The 18,555-nt window shown below is 49.3% G+C and overlaps 1 protein-coding gene across 4 annotated transcripts in view; it reads right to left on the bottom strand.

Moving 5' to 3' along the window:
- LOC119974718 (exportin-5) overlaps nt 1–18,555 on the bottom strand; it is a 154,899-nt gene that overhangs the window by 63,193 nt on the left and 73,151 nt on the right. For all 4 annotated transcript variants that reach the window (XM_038813871.1, XM_038813881.1, XM_038813892.1 and 1 more), the window contains exons 14-15: nt 7,251–7,366; nt 1,466–1,621 (exon numbers count right to left, since the gene is read on the bottom strand). In XM_038813871.1, the coding sequence (XP_038669799.1) occupies nt 1,466–1,621; nt 7,251–7,366 (272 nt within the window). The remainder of the gene's footprint in view (nt 1–1,465; nt 1,622–7,250; nt 7,367–18,555) is intronic.

Here is an 18,555-nt window from a genome sequence, read left to right as displayed (position 1 = left end):
ACATTTTCCCAGTGTTTGCGTGGGTCTCACCTGCACAGTCCAAAGATGTGCAGGTTAGGTGGATTGGCCACGCTAAACTGCCCCTTAATTGGAAAAAAAAAGAATTGGGTACTCTAAATTATAAATAAAAAAGATGGTAACCTAGTGAGGAAATGAACATTAACAGAATAAGTACTGGAGAAACTTAAGGGACCAAAATCTGAAAAATCTTTGGGACCTGATGGCCAACACAGTGTTCTGCAGAGAAATTGGATGTGCTGGCTATGATTTTTCAAAATTCCTTAGATTGGGGAACAGTCCATTAGATTGCTTTTCAGGAGAGGGAGAGAAAAAACACTGAACTACAAGCCAGTTAACCGAACATCAGATGTTAGGAAAACGCTAGAATCCATTATTAAGGAAGTATTAACAATGCACTTACAACAAATCAACATGGCTTTACGAAAGTGAAAGCTTATTTGATAAATTAGAGGTTTTTTGAAGATATAACTAGTACGATAGAGAAAGGGGAACCAGTAGATGTAATATACGTGGATTTTCAAAACACATTCAATATGGTGCAATATTAAGGTTAATACACAAGATAACGGTCACAAGGAGTTGGGGGAATATTTTAGCATGGATGGAAAGCAGAGTTTGAGCACAAACAGGGCTATTTCAAGTTGGCAGGTTGTGAATAGAGGAGTGCAACAAGGATCAGTGCTGGACCTCAGCTATTAACAATCTCAATGAATAACTTCAATGTTTGCAGATGATGCCAAGCTAGGTGGAAAGCTAAGCTGTGGCAAGAGGCTGTAAAGAGATATAGTCACGTTAAATGAGTGGGCAACAAGCTGGCAGATGGAGTGTTATGTAGGGAAGCATTAAGTTATTCACCGATTGGAAGAGTGAAAAAACAAAATGTTTCTTTTAAAATGTGCAAAATGTTGACGTTCTTGGGTGTGCTTGTACAGAAAGGTAGCATGCAGCTGCAGCAAGCAATTATAAAGACAAATGACATTTGTTAGCCTTGACTGCAAGGAAATTGGAGTACAAGAATAAAGAAATCTTACAACAGTTGTACAGGATTTTGGCAAGACCACATTTGGAATACTAAGAATCTAAGAAAGGATATTCTTGCTTTGGAGGCAATATGCAACGGTTCACTAAATTGGTCGCTGGAACGAGGGGGTTGTCCTGTGTTAATTGGTTACAGACTTTTGGTCTCTAAGGAAATTAAGGGAAATGGAGCATGGGCAGAACAATAAGAGTTGAAGCCGGAGATCAGCCATGATCGAATTGAATGGTGGAGCAAGCCAGACAGGCCATATGGTTTTCTCCTGCTCTTATTTCTTATGTTCTTGCAACTTGATCAATCTTTTGTTAGACTGCATTTCAGTCGTCAGCTTTTTGGTAACTGTGCCAGCTTGTTTTGAAGTACTTCGCTCTTTCTAAAGTTTCATAAATTCACGTGCAAGAATGATACCTTCTCGAGAACTTGTGGCAAGACAGTGGCATCATGGAGAAGGAAGGGAGAAAGTGTGGACACGGCTGTCAGGATGCATGACAGAATAAGTGGGTCATGGGTTTGATAGCTTAAAACAGCTTTGAGTAGCTCAATCCCATCTGGCACTGGTAATTGCTGTAAAAACAAAGAAAGAGTTAAGCATCTAGATGCCATTTTTCATATTCAATATTAAGTGCTGCACATTTCATATTCAATATTAAGTGCTGCATATGGAGATAAAATTTCAGATGCTACAATACACTGAAATTATAATTGTGTTTTCATAAAGGAAGATATAATTCATCTGGTTTATTATGCTGCTACAAACATTTCCCAAATCCATGGTTTGAAAAAAATAAAGCAAATTATATAAATTCTCCAATTCCCCTCCACACACTTAAACAAAAACAGTATATGTGCATCACTTCTTAACTGTTTAGCTTTGAAGAGATACAAGCCTAATTAAAGTGGTATACAATGTGAGAAAATTTACTGCATCCCCAAATCTATTGCCCTCAACTTTTCCCACAACGACTTCCGGTTGCGGCTATGACCAGCTAAGTCGCACGTTTGGCTGCTCCTGCTACAAAGGTGTTTTCGGGCCGATTGGAGGGCCCCAACGGTGCTGTAAGGACAAATCCCGGTGGGGGAAGGCTCCCTGAAGAGAACCAGACCAACTTTATGGTCGGTACCCGGAGTGGGGTGGTAAAGAAAGCAACAGCAGCTCCCAAAAAGAAGCGGGGGAAGAAGACCAAAATGGCGGCCGGTGGCGCACCCAAGGAATGGAGGAAATGGGCGGAGGAGCAGCAGGCCGCTCTCCTGCGCTTCTTTACGGAGCTGAAAATGGAGCTCTTGGAGTCAATGAATGCGACGACCACCAGGCTGATGGGAGCCCAGGCGACCCAAGAGGCGTCGATTCGGGAGCTGCAGCAGGAGATGACTGCGAGGGAGGAGGAGGCCACGGTCCTCGTGGGAAAGGTAGAGGTGCACGAGGCACTCCACCTGAAATGGCAGAGCCGTTTTGAGGAGCTGGATACCCGAATGAGGCGGAAGAACCTGAGGATCTTGGGCCTGGCAGAAGGCCTGGAGGGGTCAGACCTCCCGGGATACGTAGCAGAAATGCTGAGCTCCCTGATGGGGGCAGGGGCCGTCCCTTCGCCCCTGGAGCTGGAAGAGGCCTACAGGGTCATGGCTAGGAGGCCAAGAGCAAATGAGCCCCCGAGGGCGGTGCTGGTGCGGTTCCAGCGACTCAGCGACCGTGAGAGAGTGCTGGAGTGGGCCAAGAGGGAAAGGAGCAGCAAGTGGGAGAATTCGACGGTGAGGGTCTACCAGGACTGGAGTGCAGAGGTGGCAAAGCGGCGGGCCCGGTACAACCGGACGAAGACGGTGCTACATGCAAAACGGATCAGGTTCGGAATGCTGCAGCCAGCGCGCTTGTGGGTCACCTACAGGAACCAACACCACTATTTTGAGTCCCCAGAGGAGGCGTGGGCCTTTGTACAGGAAGAGAAACTGGACTCGAATTAGACCCAGGGGATACTTGGCGGCCGTAGCCGCTCGGGTACTTTCAGCTGAATTCTTTGTTTGGATTTTGAACTCTTGCTGTGGGTTTTTCTTCTGATGTTTTTTCCCCCCTTTGCCAACTTCCCTTAGTTATTGTTATTGTGGTTATTCATGGTTATTTATGCTGTTTGGTAGAGGGCGACTGTTAAGTACATTGTTATTTGTTATCTATCTGTTATTTATAATGTTAAGTTGGGGAGGCGGGACGGGGGGGAGAGCAGATCGGGGATATGGGCTCCTAGGGGGGGTTCTTTACAGGCATGGACGGGGACGGGGGTGGAACTGAAGATGGCGGGGTGGGGTGTGGCAGGGCGAAAGCGCGGGCTTTCCTCTGTTTTCCCGCGCGCGGGGCAGAGGAGGGGGGAGGGGAGGAGTGCGGGGCGTGGCTAGCGATGGCGACCTTTCCCGCGCTGGAGCGGGGCCAGGGAGGAGTGGCAAGGGGGGGGGGAGGCCCCCCCCCGAGCCGGGGGGGAGTCGGAGTGTGGCAGGAGCAGCCGGGTCAGCGTGAACCAGCTGACTTACGGGAGTACGATGGAGGGTACATCGCGGCTAGGAGGGGTCCTAGCCTTGGGGGGGGGGGGGGGGGGGGGGGGGGGGGGGGGGGGGGTTAGGGAGGGGCACCGGGTTGCTGCTGAAAAGACCAGAAACGGGAAGTGGAGGACTGGAGAGGTGGGGGGAGGGGGACATCGCCATGGGGAGCGGGTCAGAAGGGGAGGGTCGACCCGGTGCGAGCAGGGAACAGGACATGGCTAATCGGCAGGGGAAGGGGGCGGGTCGTCCCGCGACCTGGCTGATCACTTGGAACGTGAGGGGGCTGAATGGGCCGGTCAAGAGATCAAGGGTATTCTCACACCTGAAGGGACTGAAGGCTGATGTAGCAATGTTACAGGAGACCCATTTGAAGGTAGTGGACCAGGTTCGCCTGAGAAGGGGGTGGGTGGGACAGGTGTTCCACTCTGGATTGGACGCAAAGAACCGGGGGGGTGGCGATTCTGGTGGGAAAGAGGGTGTCGTTCGTGGCGGAGGAGGGTGGTGGCGGATAAGGAGGGTAGGTATGTGATGGTGAAGGGTAAGCTGCAGGGGGAGAAAGTGGTGATGGTCAACGTATATGCCCCGAACTGGGATGACGCGGGTTTTATGAGGCGCCTATTGGGCCTCATTCCGGGACTGGAGGCAGGGGGCTTGATCATGGGGGGGACTTTAACACAGTGCTGGATCCCGGGCTAGACAGATCGAGCTCAAGGACCAATAGGAGGCCGGCAGCGGCAGAAGTGCTGAGGGGGTACATGGAGCAGATGGGAGGAGTAGACCCATGGAGGTTTGGTAGGCCGAGGGCGAGGGAGTATTCCTTTTTCTCCCACGTCCATAGAGTGTACTCCAGAATCGATTTCTTCGTGTTGAGCAGGGGGCTGATCCCGAGGGTACGGGAAGCTGAGTACTCGGCCATTGCGATCTCTGATCATGCACCACATTGGGTGGATGTGGAAATGGGGGAGGCGCGGGACCAGCGCCCGCTGTGGCGGCTGGATGTGGGGCTGTTAGCGGATGACGAGGTGTGTAAAAGGGTCCGGAAGAGCATTGAGAGCTATCTGGACTTGAATGACACGGGTGAGGAGCAGGTGGGGATGGTCTGGGAGGCCCTGAAGGCAGTGATCAGGGGAGAGCTGATCTCCATAAGGGCGCACAGAGAAAGAAAGGAGAGGCAGGAGAGGGAGAGGCTGGTGGGGGAGCTATTGGAAGTGGATAGGAGATATGCGGAGGCACCAGAGGAGGGGCTGCTGGGAGAACGGCGCAGCCTGCAGGTCAAGTTCGACCTGCTGACCACCAGGAAGGCAGAGACGCAGTGGAGAAGGGCACAGGGCGCGGTCTATGAGTATGGGGAAAAGGCGAGCAGGATGCTGGCACACCAGCTTCGCAAACGAGATGCGGCTAGGGAGATTGGGGGAGTGAAGGAGAGGGGCGGGAAGGTAGTGCAGAAGGGGCAAGAAGTGAATGGGGTCTTCAGGGATTTTTACAAGGAGTTGTATCGGTCTGAGCCGCCGACGAGGAGAGGGGGAATGGAGGACTTCCTAAACAAATTGAGGTTCCCAAGGGTCCAGGAGGGGCTGGTAGAAGGGCTGGGGGCGCCAATAGGGCTAGAGGAGCTAGTCAAGGGAATAGGTCAGATGCAAGCGGGGAAGGCGCCGGGGCCAGATGGGTTCCCGGTGGAATTCTACAAGAAAAATGTGGACTTGGTGGGACCGGTACTGGTACGAGCCTTTAATGAGGCGCGAGAGGGGGGGGGTTCTGCCCCCGACAATGTCGCAGGCTCTGATCTCCCTGATATTGAAGCGGGATAAAGACCCGTGCAGTGCGGGTCCTACAGGCCTATCTCGCTTCTGAACGTGGATGCCAAGTTGCTGGCAAAGACCCTGGCAGCTAGAATAGAGGATTGTGTGCCAGGGGTAATCCATGAGGACCAGACGGGGTTCGTGAAGGGGCGGCAGCTCAACACGAACGTGCGGAGATTGCTGAATGTAATTATGATGCCGGCCAGTGGAGGGGGAGGCTGAGATAGTGGTAGCGCTGGACGCGGAGAAGGCATCCGATAGGTGGAGTGGGAGTACCTGTGGGAGACGTTGGAACGGTTTGGGTTTGGGGAAGGGTTTATAAGTGGGTGAAGTTGCTCTACTCGGCCCCGACGGCGAGTGTAGTGACAAACGGGAGGAGTCGGAGTATTTCGGGCTCCACCGAGGGACAGGCAGGGATGTCCCCTATCCCCCCTACTTTTCGCACTGGCGATTGAACCGTTGGCGATGGCACTGAGGGGTTCAGGGGGGTGGAGAGGACTGACTAGGGGAGGGGAGGAACATCGAGTATCGCTGTATGCGGATGATCTACTGCTGTACGTGGCAGACCCAGAAGGGGAATGCCGGAGATAATGGAACTATTAGCAGAGTTTGGGGACTTTTCGGGGTACAAACTAAATTTGGGCAAAAGCGGGGTTTTTGTGATACACCCGGGGGATCAGGGAGAGGTTATTGGGAGATTATTGGGGGGGGAGGGGGGGGACATGCACGACTGTAACGCGGGCAAGTCTGCTCGCTGCTCATGTCTGAAACTGTAGGCTGCCTTGTTGTTAAGTTGTTGCTTGGGGGGGGGGGGGGGGGGGAGGGAGGGATATTTGCCTAGAGGGATTGTGTTGTAAATAATTTAAAAATTAGTAGGGGTAAATGTCTGTATGGAAAAACTCTTTCAATAAAAATTATTTAAAAAAAAAAAAAAAACTTTTCCCACAACTCTCCCAAAAGCAAGAACTGTGGACAGTTTTGGTCTCTTTAGCCAAGAAATGATAAACTCGCATTAGAGTGGGTGCAACAAAGGCTCACTAGATTGACTCCGAAGATGTGGGAATGTCCTACGTAGAAAAGATCAAATAGGATAGGGCTCATTCTAAATTTAGGGAATAATATGGAATTTCATTCAAACTATAAAATTCTTAAGAGGACTCAAGAGGATAAATGTGGAGCTTCCCCAGCTGGAAAGTCTGGAACTAGAACTGTGTCACTTAAGACAACGGTTAAAATAATTTCTTCAGGCCGAACATAGTGAACTTATGGATGGTCAGTCAATAAACCATATTTAACCATGAGATCAGCAGATCTTGGGGCACCAAGGAATCAAGGGATATGGAGCTGGTGTAGAAGTTCAACCATGATCCATTAAATAGCAAGGGGGTTCAACGGCCAGCTCCCATTTCTTATGTTATAACTAAAACTTCAAATGATTGTACGGGTCGGCACAGTAGCACAGTGGTTAGCACTGTTGCTTCACAGCTCCAGGGTGCCAGGTTGGGTCACTGTCTGTGAGGAATCTGCACATTCTCCCAGTGTCTGCGTGGGTTTCCTCCGGGTGCTCCAGTTCCTCCCACAGTCTAAAGATGTGCAGGTTAGGTGGATCAGCATGCTAAATTGTCCTTTAGTGTTCAAAAAGGTTAGGTCAGATGACTGGGTTATTGGGACTGGGTGGAGGCATGGGCTTAAGTAGGGTGCCCCTTTCCAAGGGCTGGTGCAGACTTGATGGGCCGATGGGCCTCCTGCACTGTAAATTCTATGATCTATGATTCGTGCCATCTGAAAAGGAAGGCTGTCATGTGGGTACAGACTGACAGTTAGATTATAGCCATATTAAATATCAACTTCCTTTCATTATTCACACACACCTCAGGTTCCATTGTTCTGAATAGTTGGCTCATCACACTCTCCATAAAGAAGGTTAATGCATCCCATTGCACAAAAGATGGCGAAAAGATAGAGCACAAACCTTTGCCAGTCTTAGCTGTAAAAGAAAATAACATCTAACTTACTGACAAAAGGACTTGTTTATTCATTTATCTATATGATAAGAAACATCTGAACTGATGCATAGAACCACGAGCAATATGTAACCAAAAGATGTTGACCGACAAAAACTGGCTTTAAAAAAAATGAATTCTCAGGAAATGTGATTTGCAATAAACCACTACATCTCCCAGAACTTGTGCAACAAAATAATGAATTCAGTTTATTCGCTGTTTTAAAAAAAAACTGTATTAGGAACCTATCTTAAAAGGCAAAATTGTTTTAAATGGTTGTTTCATAGTTACCACTGTTATCTTGTTAAAATACAAAAAAGTACAATCAAATAATGTGTTACTTTCACAAAGCACAAGCTTTTGGCCCATCATTTTATTTCCTTCGGCACCACAGTTGAGATCTCAGACACTGGGCAGTTTTGATATTAGGTCTGGAGGGCAACTGGTGCAAGTACAGGGGCCAAGGCAGACCCGAAAACAGACATGTAACGGGATTGGTGGGGCCTCAGACTGACTAAGAATCTCAAGAAAGAAGACAACAGCTAACTGCAAACATCAGGCGGCTGTTGAATCAGGGAGGAACAGAGCTGGAGGGACTTCCATTCAAACTAGCCCAAAACAAATTCCGCTACCTGGGGATCCAGATAGCCCATGACTGGGCAAAGATCCACAAGTGGAATCTGACCAGTCTGGAGGAGGAAGTTAAAAAGGAACTACAGAGATGAAGGCACTTCCACTATCTCTGGCGGAGAGAATGCAGACGATCAAAATGAATGTACTGCCGAAGATCCTCTTCCTGTTCAGATCCATACTGATCTTCATCCCCAAGGCCTTCTTCCATAACATAGACAAATGATCATGGCTTTTGACCCTAAATCGACACTGTAAAGGAAGAAAAATATGGGCGGTCTGGCCCTGCCTAGTCATCCTGCAATGGAACGACCGTTCGGGCCATCGCCACGGCAACGCTCCAATCTCCCCCCGCCCCCGACAGAAGACACATCCTGCCCAGTGGTGGTCGCCACATTAAACACATGGAACAAGATGAGGTAGCATTACGGTCTAACATAATGTCGCCCATGTCACCCACCTGCGGAAACCACAAATTACCACCAGCCATGCTCGACACCACTGTTAAAATATGGAGACAAGGCAGGGGAATACCAACAGTCAGGGGCTTCGACATAACTAGCGACACTGGGCGAACTGAGGGAAGGCCTGGAACTACCCACCGGACAGGAACTCAAGAAACCTCCACGTGAAACACTTTCTCCACAAGGAGACGGCAAGATACCCCAGGGCCCCCGAGAGTCATACTATTAGAGGAACTGATAAACACCGATAGTAAAAGAGGGGCGGGAGGAAGCTCTGGAGCAAAGCACAGACCATGGCCAACTCCACCTCCTCCTGCGCAAGGCTCAGCCTCATGCAGTTAAAGTGGTGCACAGAGCGCACCTAACCAGAACCGAAATGAGCAGATTCTTCCCAGAGGTGGAGGGTAAATTTGAATGGCGCCAGGGAGGATCGGCCAACCACGTCCACGTGTTCTGGGACAGCCTTCTTCAAGGCGATATCGGGGGGGGGAGCAGCGTGAGCGTGGAGCCATGCCTGAGTGGCAGTCTTCGGGGTATCGGAACAGCCAGTGCTACATATGGGGAAGGGGGCCAACACCCTTACTTCCTTACTCGCACACCGGGGAATCCTACTCTGCTGGCAATCAGACACCACATCCATTAAAAGTGTCAATCTATAAAATTGAAAAACACCAGTAAAAACATTTTTTTTTAAAAAGGAGACAAGAGGATAACGAGTAGGAAGGAACTGCCAAGGCAACATATGTTTCTAGAGGAATGAAGGGATATGGAGAGGGAGGCAGGATCAGGGTATTGAACTTGATGATCAGCCATAATCAATGAATGGTGGTGCAGGCTCGAAGGGCTATCTATGTATGTTTCATTTCCATAAATTTTTTGAAAATAAAAAAAGTGCCCAATTCTTTTTTTCCACAATTAAGGGGCAACTTAGAGTGTCCATCCACCTATCCCGCACATCTTTGGGTTGTGGGGCTGAGACCCACGGAGAATGTGCAAACTCCACAGTGACTAACCCAGGGCCGGGATCGAATCCTGGTCCTCGGCGCCGTGAGTAGCAGTGCTAACCAATGCTCCACAGGCCACCCCATCTATATATGTTTCTATGTATGTCTACAGGCTTGGAATGACGGTCAAACTGAGCTTTGAGTATCAAGTACAGCAGTTTACTCTGATCCAGTCATCAACTCAAGTCACAATCCCAGTTACTGGCGGCATCCTTATAGAAATGTCACACCAGGCATCATGTCAGCAATATTCCAGCACAGATAAACTGTTAAACAGAAGAGGAGAGGAAAAAACTCCTGAAACATTCAGCAGCTGTGCAACAAGTATGTGGGCAGCAAGGGGTTACATCTGAAATAATGCCATTGTTTCCAAAAGGAGCCTGCCACTAAGCCCAATATTATGCCAGAAAGAGTTCTACAATCATACGGCTGAACTTGTTAGCAATGTTGCTTAACAGCACCAGGGTCACAGGTTCAATTCCTGCTTGGGTCACTGCCTGTGCGGAGTCTGCATGTTCTCCCTACTATATCTGTGTGGGTTTCCTCCGGGTGCTCCGATTTCCTCCCACAAATCCAGAAAGATGTGTGGTTAGGTGAATTGGATATTCTGAATTCTCCCGACTAGATTTTCACAGCAACTTCATTGCAATGTTAATGTGAGCCGACTTGTGACAATAACAAAGATTATTATTATTAGGGTTATGTTTATTTTTCACATCACCTTAAAACAAAGTCAAGGTCATCTCACGTGGGCATAAAAGACTCAGTGGCACTCTGAAGAAAGGCAGCCCAGTTCTCCTCGGTGTGCAGGAAAATATTTCTCTCTCAGCCAACAGCACAGATTATCTCACTGCTATTTGTGGGACATTGCAGTGCACAACTGGCTGCCACAATTCCCTACATTGCAATAGTGACTACCACCTCAAAAATACTTCTGAAACCAAATACTGGAACTCTAAAATAAAAAACAAGAAACAGGCCTTGTAATGAACTCCAATTGGCTTTATTGGTTGGCCAATTGGAGTACGAGCTCCCTCAATGATAGCTCATTGAGGGGGCCCATGTAATCACCTGTGTAGGCTTTGTGAGCAGTCTTAAGTTGACTGGACTGCTAGCAGCACTATTTGTAGCTGCTCCTGTAATGTCGTTATTGTAAATAAATATTGGTGTGGTGACGGAACTCCTGCCTCCCGTGGATTACTACAGTGGCGACGAGGTAAACTACGAATTTTGAGGAGACCAGCTGCCGCACTCGGAGGGTAAACCTTGCCATTTTTAAAATGTCATTTTTTGGGAGGTTAGAGGCATTCGACCCGGCTATTGAGGACTGGTCCCAGAATGTGGAGAGAATGTGTTACTTCTTCCGGGCAAATGATATACTGACGGACGAAAGGAGACGGCTCATCCTGCTGTTGGCGTGCGGACCCTCCGCTTTCGCCATTATACATAGTCTGACTTATCCCGATGCGCCGGACCCAAAACCACCCCTCATTTTGCGTAGGTACAGATTCTACACAGCGAAGCGGGAAGACAGGGAGTCAGTCACAAATTTCTTGACCCGCCTGAGAAGGCTGGCGGAAAAATGTGAGTTCGGCCCGACGCTAAATTAAATGCTTCGGGACCGGTTCGTGTGTGGTATAAACAACCTCACAATACAGAAACGCCTGTTGCCGGAAACGGAGCTGGTCTGCAGGCAGGCGTTACAGCTCGCACTGTCCCTAGAAAAGGCAGCAAGTGGGGCGCAGTAACTACAGGGCACGCCAATGGAGGTAGATACCTGTGAGAGGGACTACCACAACGGGTCCTGCTACCAGATAGCCGCTCTCAGGAAAAACCGGGGGAAGAGAGAGAAAAAAAAAGACGCCCCAGCTCCCACCACGGTCCAGGAGTTACGATCATTTCTAGGGTTGGTAACCTATTATGGAAAATTTATTGAAAATAGGGCATCCATCCTAGAACCCCTCCACCAGCTACTAAAAAAGGGGCAAGAATGGAAATGGCCCACCCGCCAAAACCGAGCATTTAGGGACATTAAGGAACAGCTGTCATCCGAAAATGTCCTAGAGCATTATGACCCAAGGAAGGAGTTGGTGGTCACTTGTGATGCATCCCCCTACAGGGTAGGAGCCTTCTTAGCCCATAGAGGAAGGAATGGGGAAGAACGGCCAATAGCATATGCTTCGAGGACCTTGGCGATGGCCGAGAGGAAGTACGCCCAAATCGAGAAGGAAGGACTGGCGGTGATATTCGCAGTAAAAAAATTTCACCAGTATCTGTACAGGTGGAAATTCACCATAGTGACGGACCATAAGCCGTTATTAGGGTTATTAAAAGAAGACGAGTCAATACCCCCGATTGCATCAGCTAGAATCCAATGCTGGGCGTTGCTACTGGCGGCATATAGATACGTTCTGGAGCACAGACCGGGAACACGAGTAGCACATGCAGATGCTTTGAGCAGACTTCCCCTCCCGGACACTCCGCCGCAAATACCAAAAGTAGAGGAGACAGTAATGACTCTAAATTTTTTGGACACCCTACCAGTAGATGCACAACATATTCGGTTGTGGACGCAAAAAGACCCAGTTTTAGCCAAGATGAAGCATTTACTGCTAACAGGACAACTGGAAAGACCAGTGGAGCCCCAGATGCACCCATACTGGAGCAGAAGGGACCAAATAATCGTAGAAGACGGTATCCTATTATGGGGAACCCGGGTAATCGTCCCAGCTCAGGGCCGTCAGGCAATCTTAACTGACTTACATCACGGACACCCAGGGGTGTCTAAAATGAAGATGCTAGCTCGAAGCTACGTTTGGTGGCCAGGTTTGGACACAGACATAGCAGCCTTGGTACGTCGTTGCCAGGAGTGCCAACAGGGGCAAAGAGTGCCACCAGCGGCGCCATTGCACCCGTGGGAATGGCCAGGCAGACCGTGGACCCGCCTGCATATTGACCACGCCGGCCCTTTCATGGGCTCAATGTTTTTGGTGATAGTGGACGCCCACTCCAAATGGTTGGACGTCCACCGGGTAAACACGGCAAGCACAGCATCGACAATTGAAAAGCTCAGGGCCTCGTTTGCAACACATGGACTTCCGGAGGTATTGGTGTCGGACAACGGAACGGCATTCACAAGTGGGGAATTTGGAAAATTCCTGAAGGAAAACGGAGTCCGTCACATCAAGACGGCCCCTTACCATCCAGCAACCAACGGCCTGGCAGAGAGAGTGGTCCAGACACTTAAAGCGGGACTCAAGAAGCAGTCGGCAGCGTCAATAGACACAAAGCTCTCCCGCTGGCTGTTTGATTACAGGACCACACCGCATTCCACAACGGGCATACCGCCAGCTGAACTCTTAATGGGAAGGCGGCTGCGAACGAGGCTGAGTCTCCTTTTCCCAAATTTAACTGGGAAAATGGAGAAACAACAGGAGGCCCAACGCAGGGGGCATGATAATAGTCGGCAGCAGAGACATTTCCAGGTGGGGGCACCGGTTTGGGTCAAGAATTATGGGAATGGACCAACTTGGGTCAAAGGCACGGTAGAGTCCCAAACAGGGGCCATATCCTATGAGGTTTCAATAGGAGGCAAGGTGCTGAAGAAACACCTAGACCAAATAAGGGCAGCGGAACCACACCTGGAGGCAGGACCGCCTCAAGCTTGGATAGCCCAGACGGAAAGGATACCCACACCCCAGCCCCGAGCAATTTCTCCAGACCCCGCCATCCAGTCATCAGAGTCGGAGATGGACACACTCGACGAGGCTGCCGCAACACCTCTCCCCGAGGAGGAGGAAGAACAACTTCCAAGGAGGTCGTCATGGAAAAGACGGCACCTATAAGGTACACCCTGCCCACTTCGGAGAACGACATGGCGGATGTCACAGAGGTGACAGACCCAGACATGAGGAGCAGGAAGAAGCTCAGAGGAATGCCAGCTGGCAGGAATTCCTCGGACCTTGACTGGACTGCTAGCAGCACTATTTGTAGCTGCTCCTGTAATATCGTTATTGTAAATAAATATTGGTGTTTTGACGGAACTCCTGCCTCCCGTGGATTACTACAGGCCTCATCTTTTGATTCGCCACTTTCCAGCTTTCCAGACACAACACCAAGTGCAACAATTTCAGACCATAACATCTGTCCCAGTTTATTTTTTCTTCCCCGATTCTAGTCTTTCTTTCTTTGCTTTTGGGGTCAGCCATTAAACCTTCTGCCATTTACACCTCGTCTGGATACAGTTTATGTTTCTTTTCTTGTTCCAATGCCACTCCCCTTGGCCTTGCACCATCAACCCTGTTGTCACTGAACCTCTCCTGTCTTCCATCCCATCACAGGCCTTTCATTTTGCTCTTTTTCCAACCCTCCCCCTTTCACTTGCTCAAAGTCTAATGCATTTCTAATTTTTCCAGCTCTCTCTCTACAGATGCTAACTCATCCGCTGAGCATCTCCAATTTTTACTTCAAAAGTACTTCATTGCTTGTAAAGCGCTTCTGGATGCCCTAAAAGGCAATATAACAATACGATTCATTTCTATTCTTCTAACAGTAGTCCAAACTGTATTTAAGTCACATGGCATACGACAAGGTGGTACAGTGGGCAGCATTGCTGCCTCAGTGCCAGCAACCTAGCCTTGGGTGACTAGCTCTGTTGAGTTTGCACATTCTCCCCGTTGGTTTACTCCCACAGTCCAAAGATGTGCAGATTAGGTGGATTGGCCATGTTAAATTGCCTCTTAAGTGTCCATTGATGTGCAGGTTAGGTTAAGGACTATTGGGATAGGGCAGGGAAGTGGGCTTGGGTGGAGTGCTCTTGCAGAAGGCCAGTGCAAACTTGATGGGCCGAATGGACTCCTTCTACATTGCAGGGATTCTCTGAAGACAGAATACATTTTTACTGTTAATGCAGCCTCGACTGTAACTACATTAGAATTGCCCAATTTAGAACAAAGAACAATACATCACAGGAACAGGCCCTTCGGCCCTCCAAGCCTGCGCCGACCATGGTACCTCCCTAAACTAAAACCGTATGCACTAACAGAGTCCGTACCCTCCCATTCCCACCCTATTCCTACATTTGTCTAGATGCCCCTTCAATGGTACTCTCGTACCTACTCCCACCACCTCCCAAGGCAGCATGTTCCATATATTTACCACCCTCTTGTGTAAAGAAAACATGTCTCACACATCTGTTCTAAGCTTTTCCCCTTGCACCTAAACCTATGTCCCCTGACTTCCAGTGGCGTATGCGAGCAGGGCGGCCGGATCAAGAAGAGCTCCCGCCGGTGGCCACGATTTGCGGCGCTTTCCCAGAGTCATCATTCACCCCCCCGACCATCGTCGGCCTTTGGAGCAGTCACGGGCAGCGAGTGGGGCCGGTTTAAAAATCAGCTGAGAACCCCGCGTGGGTGTCGGGGGCTGAGGCACTGGGCCCAGCACGGCACGGAGGTCGGAGCAGCGGGGGTGAAGCTAAAAGGAGGCCGAGGCGGCAGGCCCGAGGCCAGGGCACGATGTAGGTGGGGTGTCCCACATCGGATGGCTCCAACCTAGGATGAAGTAAGATGGCTGAAGTCCGGTCCCAGGGGAGCTCTGGGGGAAATGTAGAGGAAAAGAGAAAGAAGGTTTAAAGAAGTTTGGTGAAAAGTTTTTTTTTTTCCTCCCCTTTTTTTTGTGTGAAGGAAGAAAAACTTTTTTTTTTACAGAATTCAGATTGATGAAGGACAGGAGGGTGGAAGGGGGAAGAAAAGAAAGGTAAAACAATAAGCCGCTGGGTTACGGGTATAGGGTGGATATGTGGGTTTGAGTAGGGTGATCATTGCTCGGCACAACATCGAGGGCCGAAGGGCCTGTTCTGTGCTGTACTGTTCTATGTTCTATGGTAAGGTGGGATGGTCTCCCTCTGTCACTGGCGGGTCAGGTACAGGCGGTTAAAATGAATGTGTTGCCGCGATTTGTTTATTTTTCAATGCCTACCGATTTTCCTGCCAAAGGCTTTTTTCAGGGAGATTAGGGCGAAGCATTACCTCGTTCATATGGGGAGGGAAGGTGGCCAGAGTGAGTAAGGTGCTGCTACAGAGGGGCAGGCAGGCAGGGAGTTTGGGTCTTCCGAACCTAATGTACTACGGGCGGCGAATGTGGAGAAGGTGCGGAGCTGGGTCAGAGGGGTTGATTCCCAGTGGGTTAGAATGGAGGAGAGTTTGTGCAGGGGGTCGGGACTGAAAGCAATAGCAACAGCACCGTTCCCGATAGCTCCGGGGAAATACTCGGAGTCCGGTTATAATAGCTTCATTGAAAATCTGGAGGCAGTTTCTCCAACACTTCGGGTTGGGGGCAGGGTCAAGGGAAATGCCAATTCGGGGGAACCACAGATTTGAGCCATGGAAGTGGGATGGAAGTTTTCGGAAATGGGAAGAGAAGGGGATTAAGACGCTAAAAGATTTGTTTCTTCGGGGTTGATTTGCAGCATTGAGGGAGCTGGAAGCGAAGTATGGGCTAGAGCCAGGAGAAATTTTTAGATACATGCAGGATCGGGATTTTGCCAGAAAGGAGATACAGAGCTTCCCAGAGGAACCAGTCTCCACATTGCTGGACAACAGGGGGACTGGAGAAGGGGGTAGTGTCAGAGGTGTACAGGGCTATTTTAGAAGGGGATAAGGTATCACTGGAAGGGAACAAAGCAAAGTGGGAGGAAGAGTTGGGAGAGGTTATAGAGGAGAGGGGTCTGGTGTGAGGTGCTCCGGAGAGTAAATGCATCCACCTCATGTGCAAGGTTGGGGCTGATACAGCTGAAGGTGGTATACAGAGCACACTTCATGAAGGTGAGGATGAGCCGATTCTTTGAAGGAGTAGAAGATGTGTGTGAGCATTGCAGGGGGGGGCCCGCTAATCACGTTCATATGTTTTGGTCCGGTCCAAAGCTAGAGGATTACTGGAAAGAGGTTTTTAGGGTAATTTCCAAGCTGGTGCATGTGAAACTGGACCCGGGTCCCCAGGAGGCTATATTCGGGGTGCCGGACCAGCCAGTGTTGGAAATGGGTGTGGAGGCAGATATTATAGCTTTCGCCTCGTTGATCGCCCGAAGGCGAATCCTGCTGCGATGGAGAGCAGCCTCTCCACATTGTGCCCTGGCGTGGCAGGGGGACTTGTTGGAAAACGTGACCCTTGAGAAGGTTAAGTTTGAACTGAGGGGAAGGACGGAGGGGTTCTACAAGTCATGGGCATTATTCATTATGCACTTTCAAGAACTGGATAACATCGAACATTAGTTGAAGGGATGGGTGGGAGGGTGGCTGTGTGTATTAAGGGCGACTATGGATATTTCCCGATTCCTTTTTGTCATTTGTTTATGTAAACATGTGGGCTGATGTTTGGGGGTTGATGGGAGGATGGGATCGTTGTTATTGTTATGGGGATTGACATATTTGTTGCTGATTATTGTTGGTGGGTGTAAATTCGGGAGAAAATGTGAAAAAGGAGAATAAATTTTTTTTTATTTTTTTTTAAACTGTGTCCCCTAGTACTCAACTCTCCTACCCTAGGAAACAGCATCTGACTGTCCACTCTGTCTATGCCACTCAATCTTGCAGACCTCTAACGGGTTGCCTCTCAACCTCCATCGTTCCAGTGAGAACAGACATAGTTTACCTAACCTCTCCTCATAGCTAATGCCCTTCATATTGGGCAACATCCTAGTAAACCACTTCTGTACCCTCTCCAAAGCAGCCACATCCTTCTGGTAGTGTGGTGACCAGAATTGTACACAATATTCCAAATGATGCCTAACTAAGGTCCTGTACAGCTGCGACATGACTTGCCAATTTTTATGTTCAATACCCCGAACGATGAAGGCCAGCATGCTGTATGCTTTCATGACCACCTTATCCACGTGTTGCCACTTTCAGTGATCGGTGGACATGCACAACCAGATCTCTCTGCTTGTCAGTACTCGCAAGAGTTCTACCATTTACTGTGTAATTCCTACATGCATTGGTCCTTCCTCACACTGGTCTGGATTAAACTCCATCTGCCATTTCTCCACCCAAGACTCCAACCAGTTTATATCCCGCTGCATCCTCTGATAATCCGCTTCACTATCCGCAACTAGTGGGTAGCATGGTAGCATAGTGGTTAGTACTATGGCTTCACAGCACCCGGGTCCCAGGTTCGAATCCCGGCCTGGGTCATTGTCTGTGCGAAGTCTGCACGGTTTCCCAGTGTCTGCACGGTTTCCCAGTGTCTGCACGGTTTCCCAGTGTCTGCACGGTTTCCCAGTGTCTGCACGGTTTCCGCCGGGTGCTCCGGCTTCCTCCTACAAGTCCCGAAAGACGTGCGATTAGGTAATTTGGACATTCTGAATTCTCCCCATGTACCCAAACAGGCGCTGGAATGTGGCGACTCGGGGCTTTTCACAGCAACTTCATTGCAGTGTTAATGTAAGCCAACTTGTGATAATAAAGATAATTTTATTTCAACCTCCACCAATTTTTGTGTCGTCTGCGAACTTACTAATCAGACCAGCTACATTTTCTTCCAAATCATTTATATACACCACGAACAACAAAGGCCCCAGGACTGATCCCTGTGGAACACCGCTAGTCACATGCTTCCATTCAGAAAACCACCCTTTGACTGCTACCCTGTCTTCAGTGCCCAAGCCAGTTCTGTATCCAACTTGCCAGCTCTCCTCTGATCCCATGTGACTTCACCTTCTGTACCAGTCTACCATGGCTTCACTGAAGTCCATGTATACAACATCTACCCCCTTTCCTTCATCCATCATCTTTGTCACTTCGTCAAAAAACTCGATCAAAGTAGTGAGGCACACCCTCCCCTTCACAAAACCATGCTGTCCATCATTATTAAGTCCATTTGTTTCCAAATTTGAGTAAATCCTGTCTCTAAGAAGCTTTTCCAACAATTTCCCTACCACTGACGCAAGGCTCACCGGCCTATAATTTCCTGGATTATCCCTGCTGCCCTTCTTAAACAATGGAACAGCATTGGCTACTCTCCAGTCCTCTGGAACTTCACCTGTAGCCAATGAGGATACAAAGATTACTGTCAAAGCCCCAA

The sequence above is a fragment of the Scyliorhinus canicula genome, chromosome 1, assembly GCF_902713615.1.
Source record: "Scyliorhinus canicula chromosome 1, sScyCan1.1, whole genome shotgun sequence".
NCBI lineage: Eukaryota > Metazoa > Chordata > Chondrichthyes > Carcharhiniformes > Scyliorhinidae > Scyliorhinus > Scyliorhinus canicula.
This window is presented reverse-complemented; position numbering and strand designations above follow the sequence as displayed.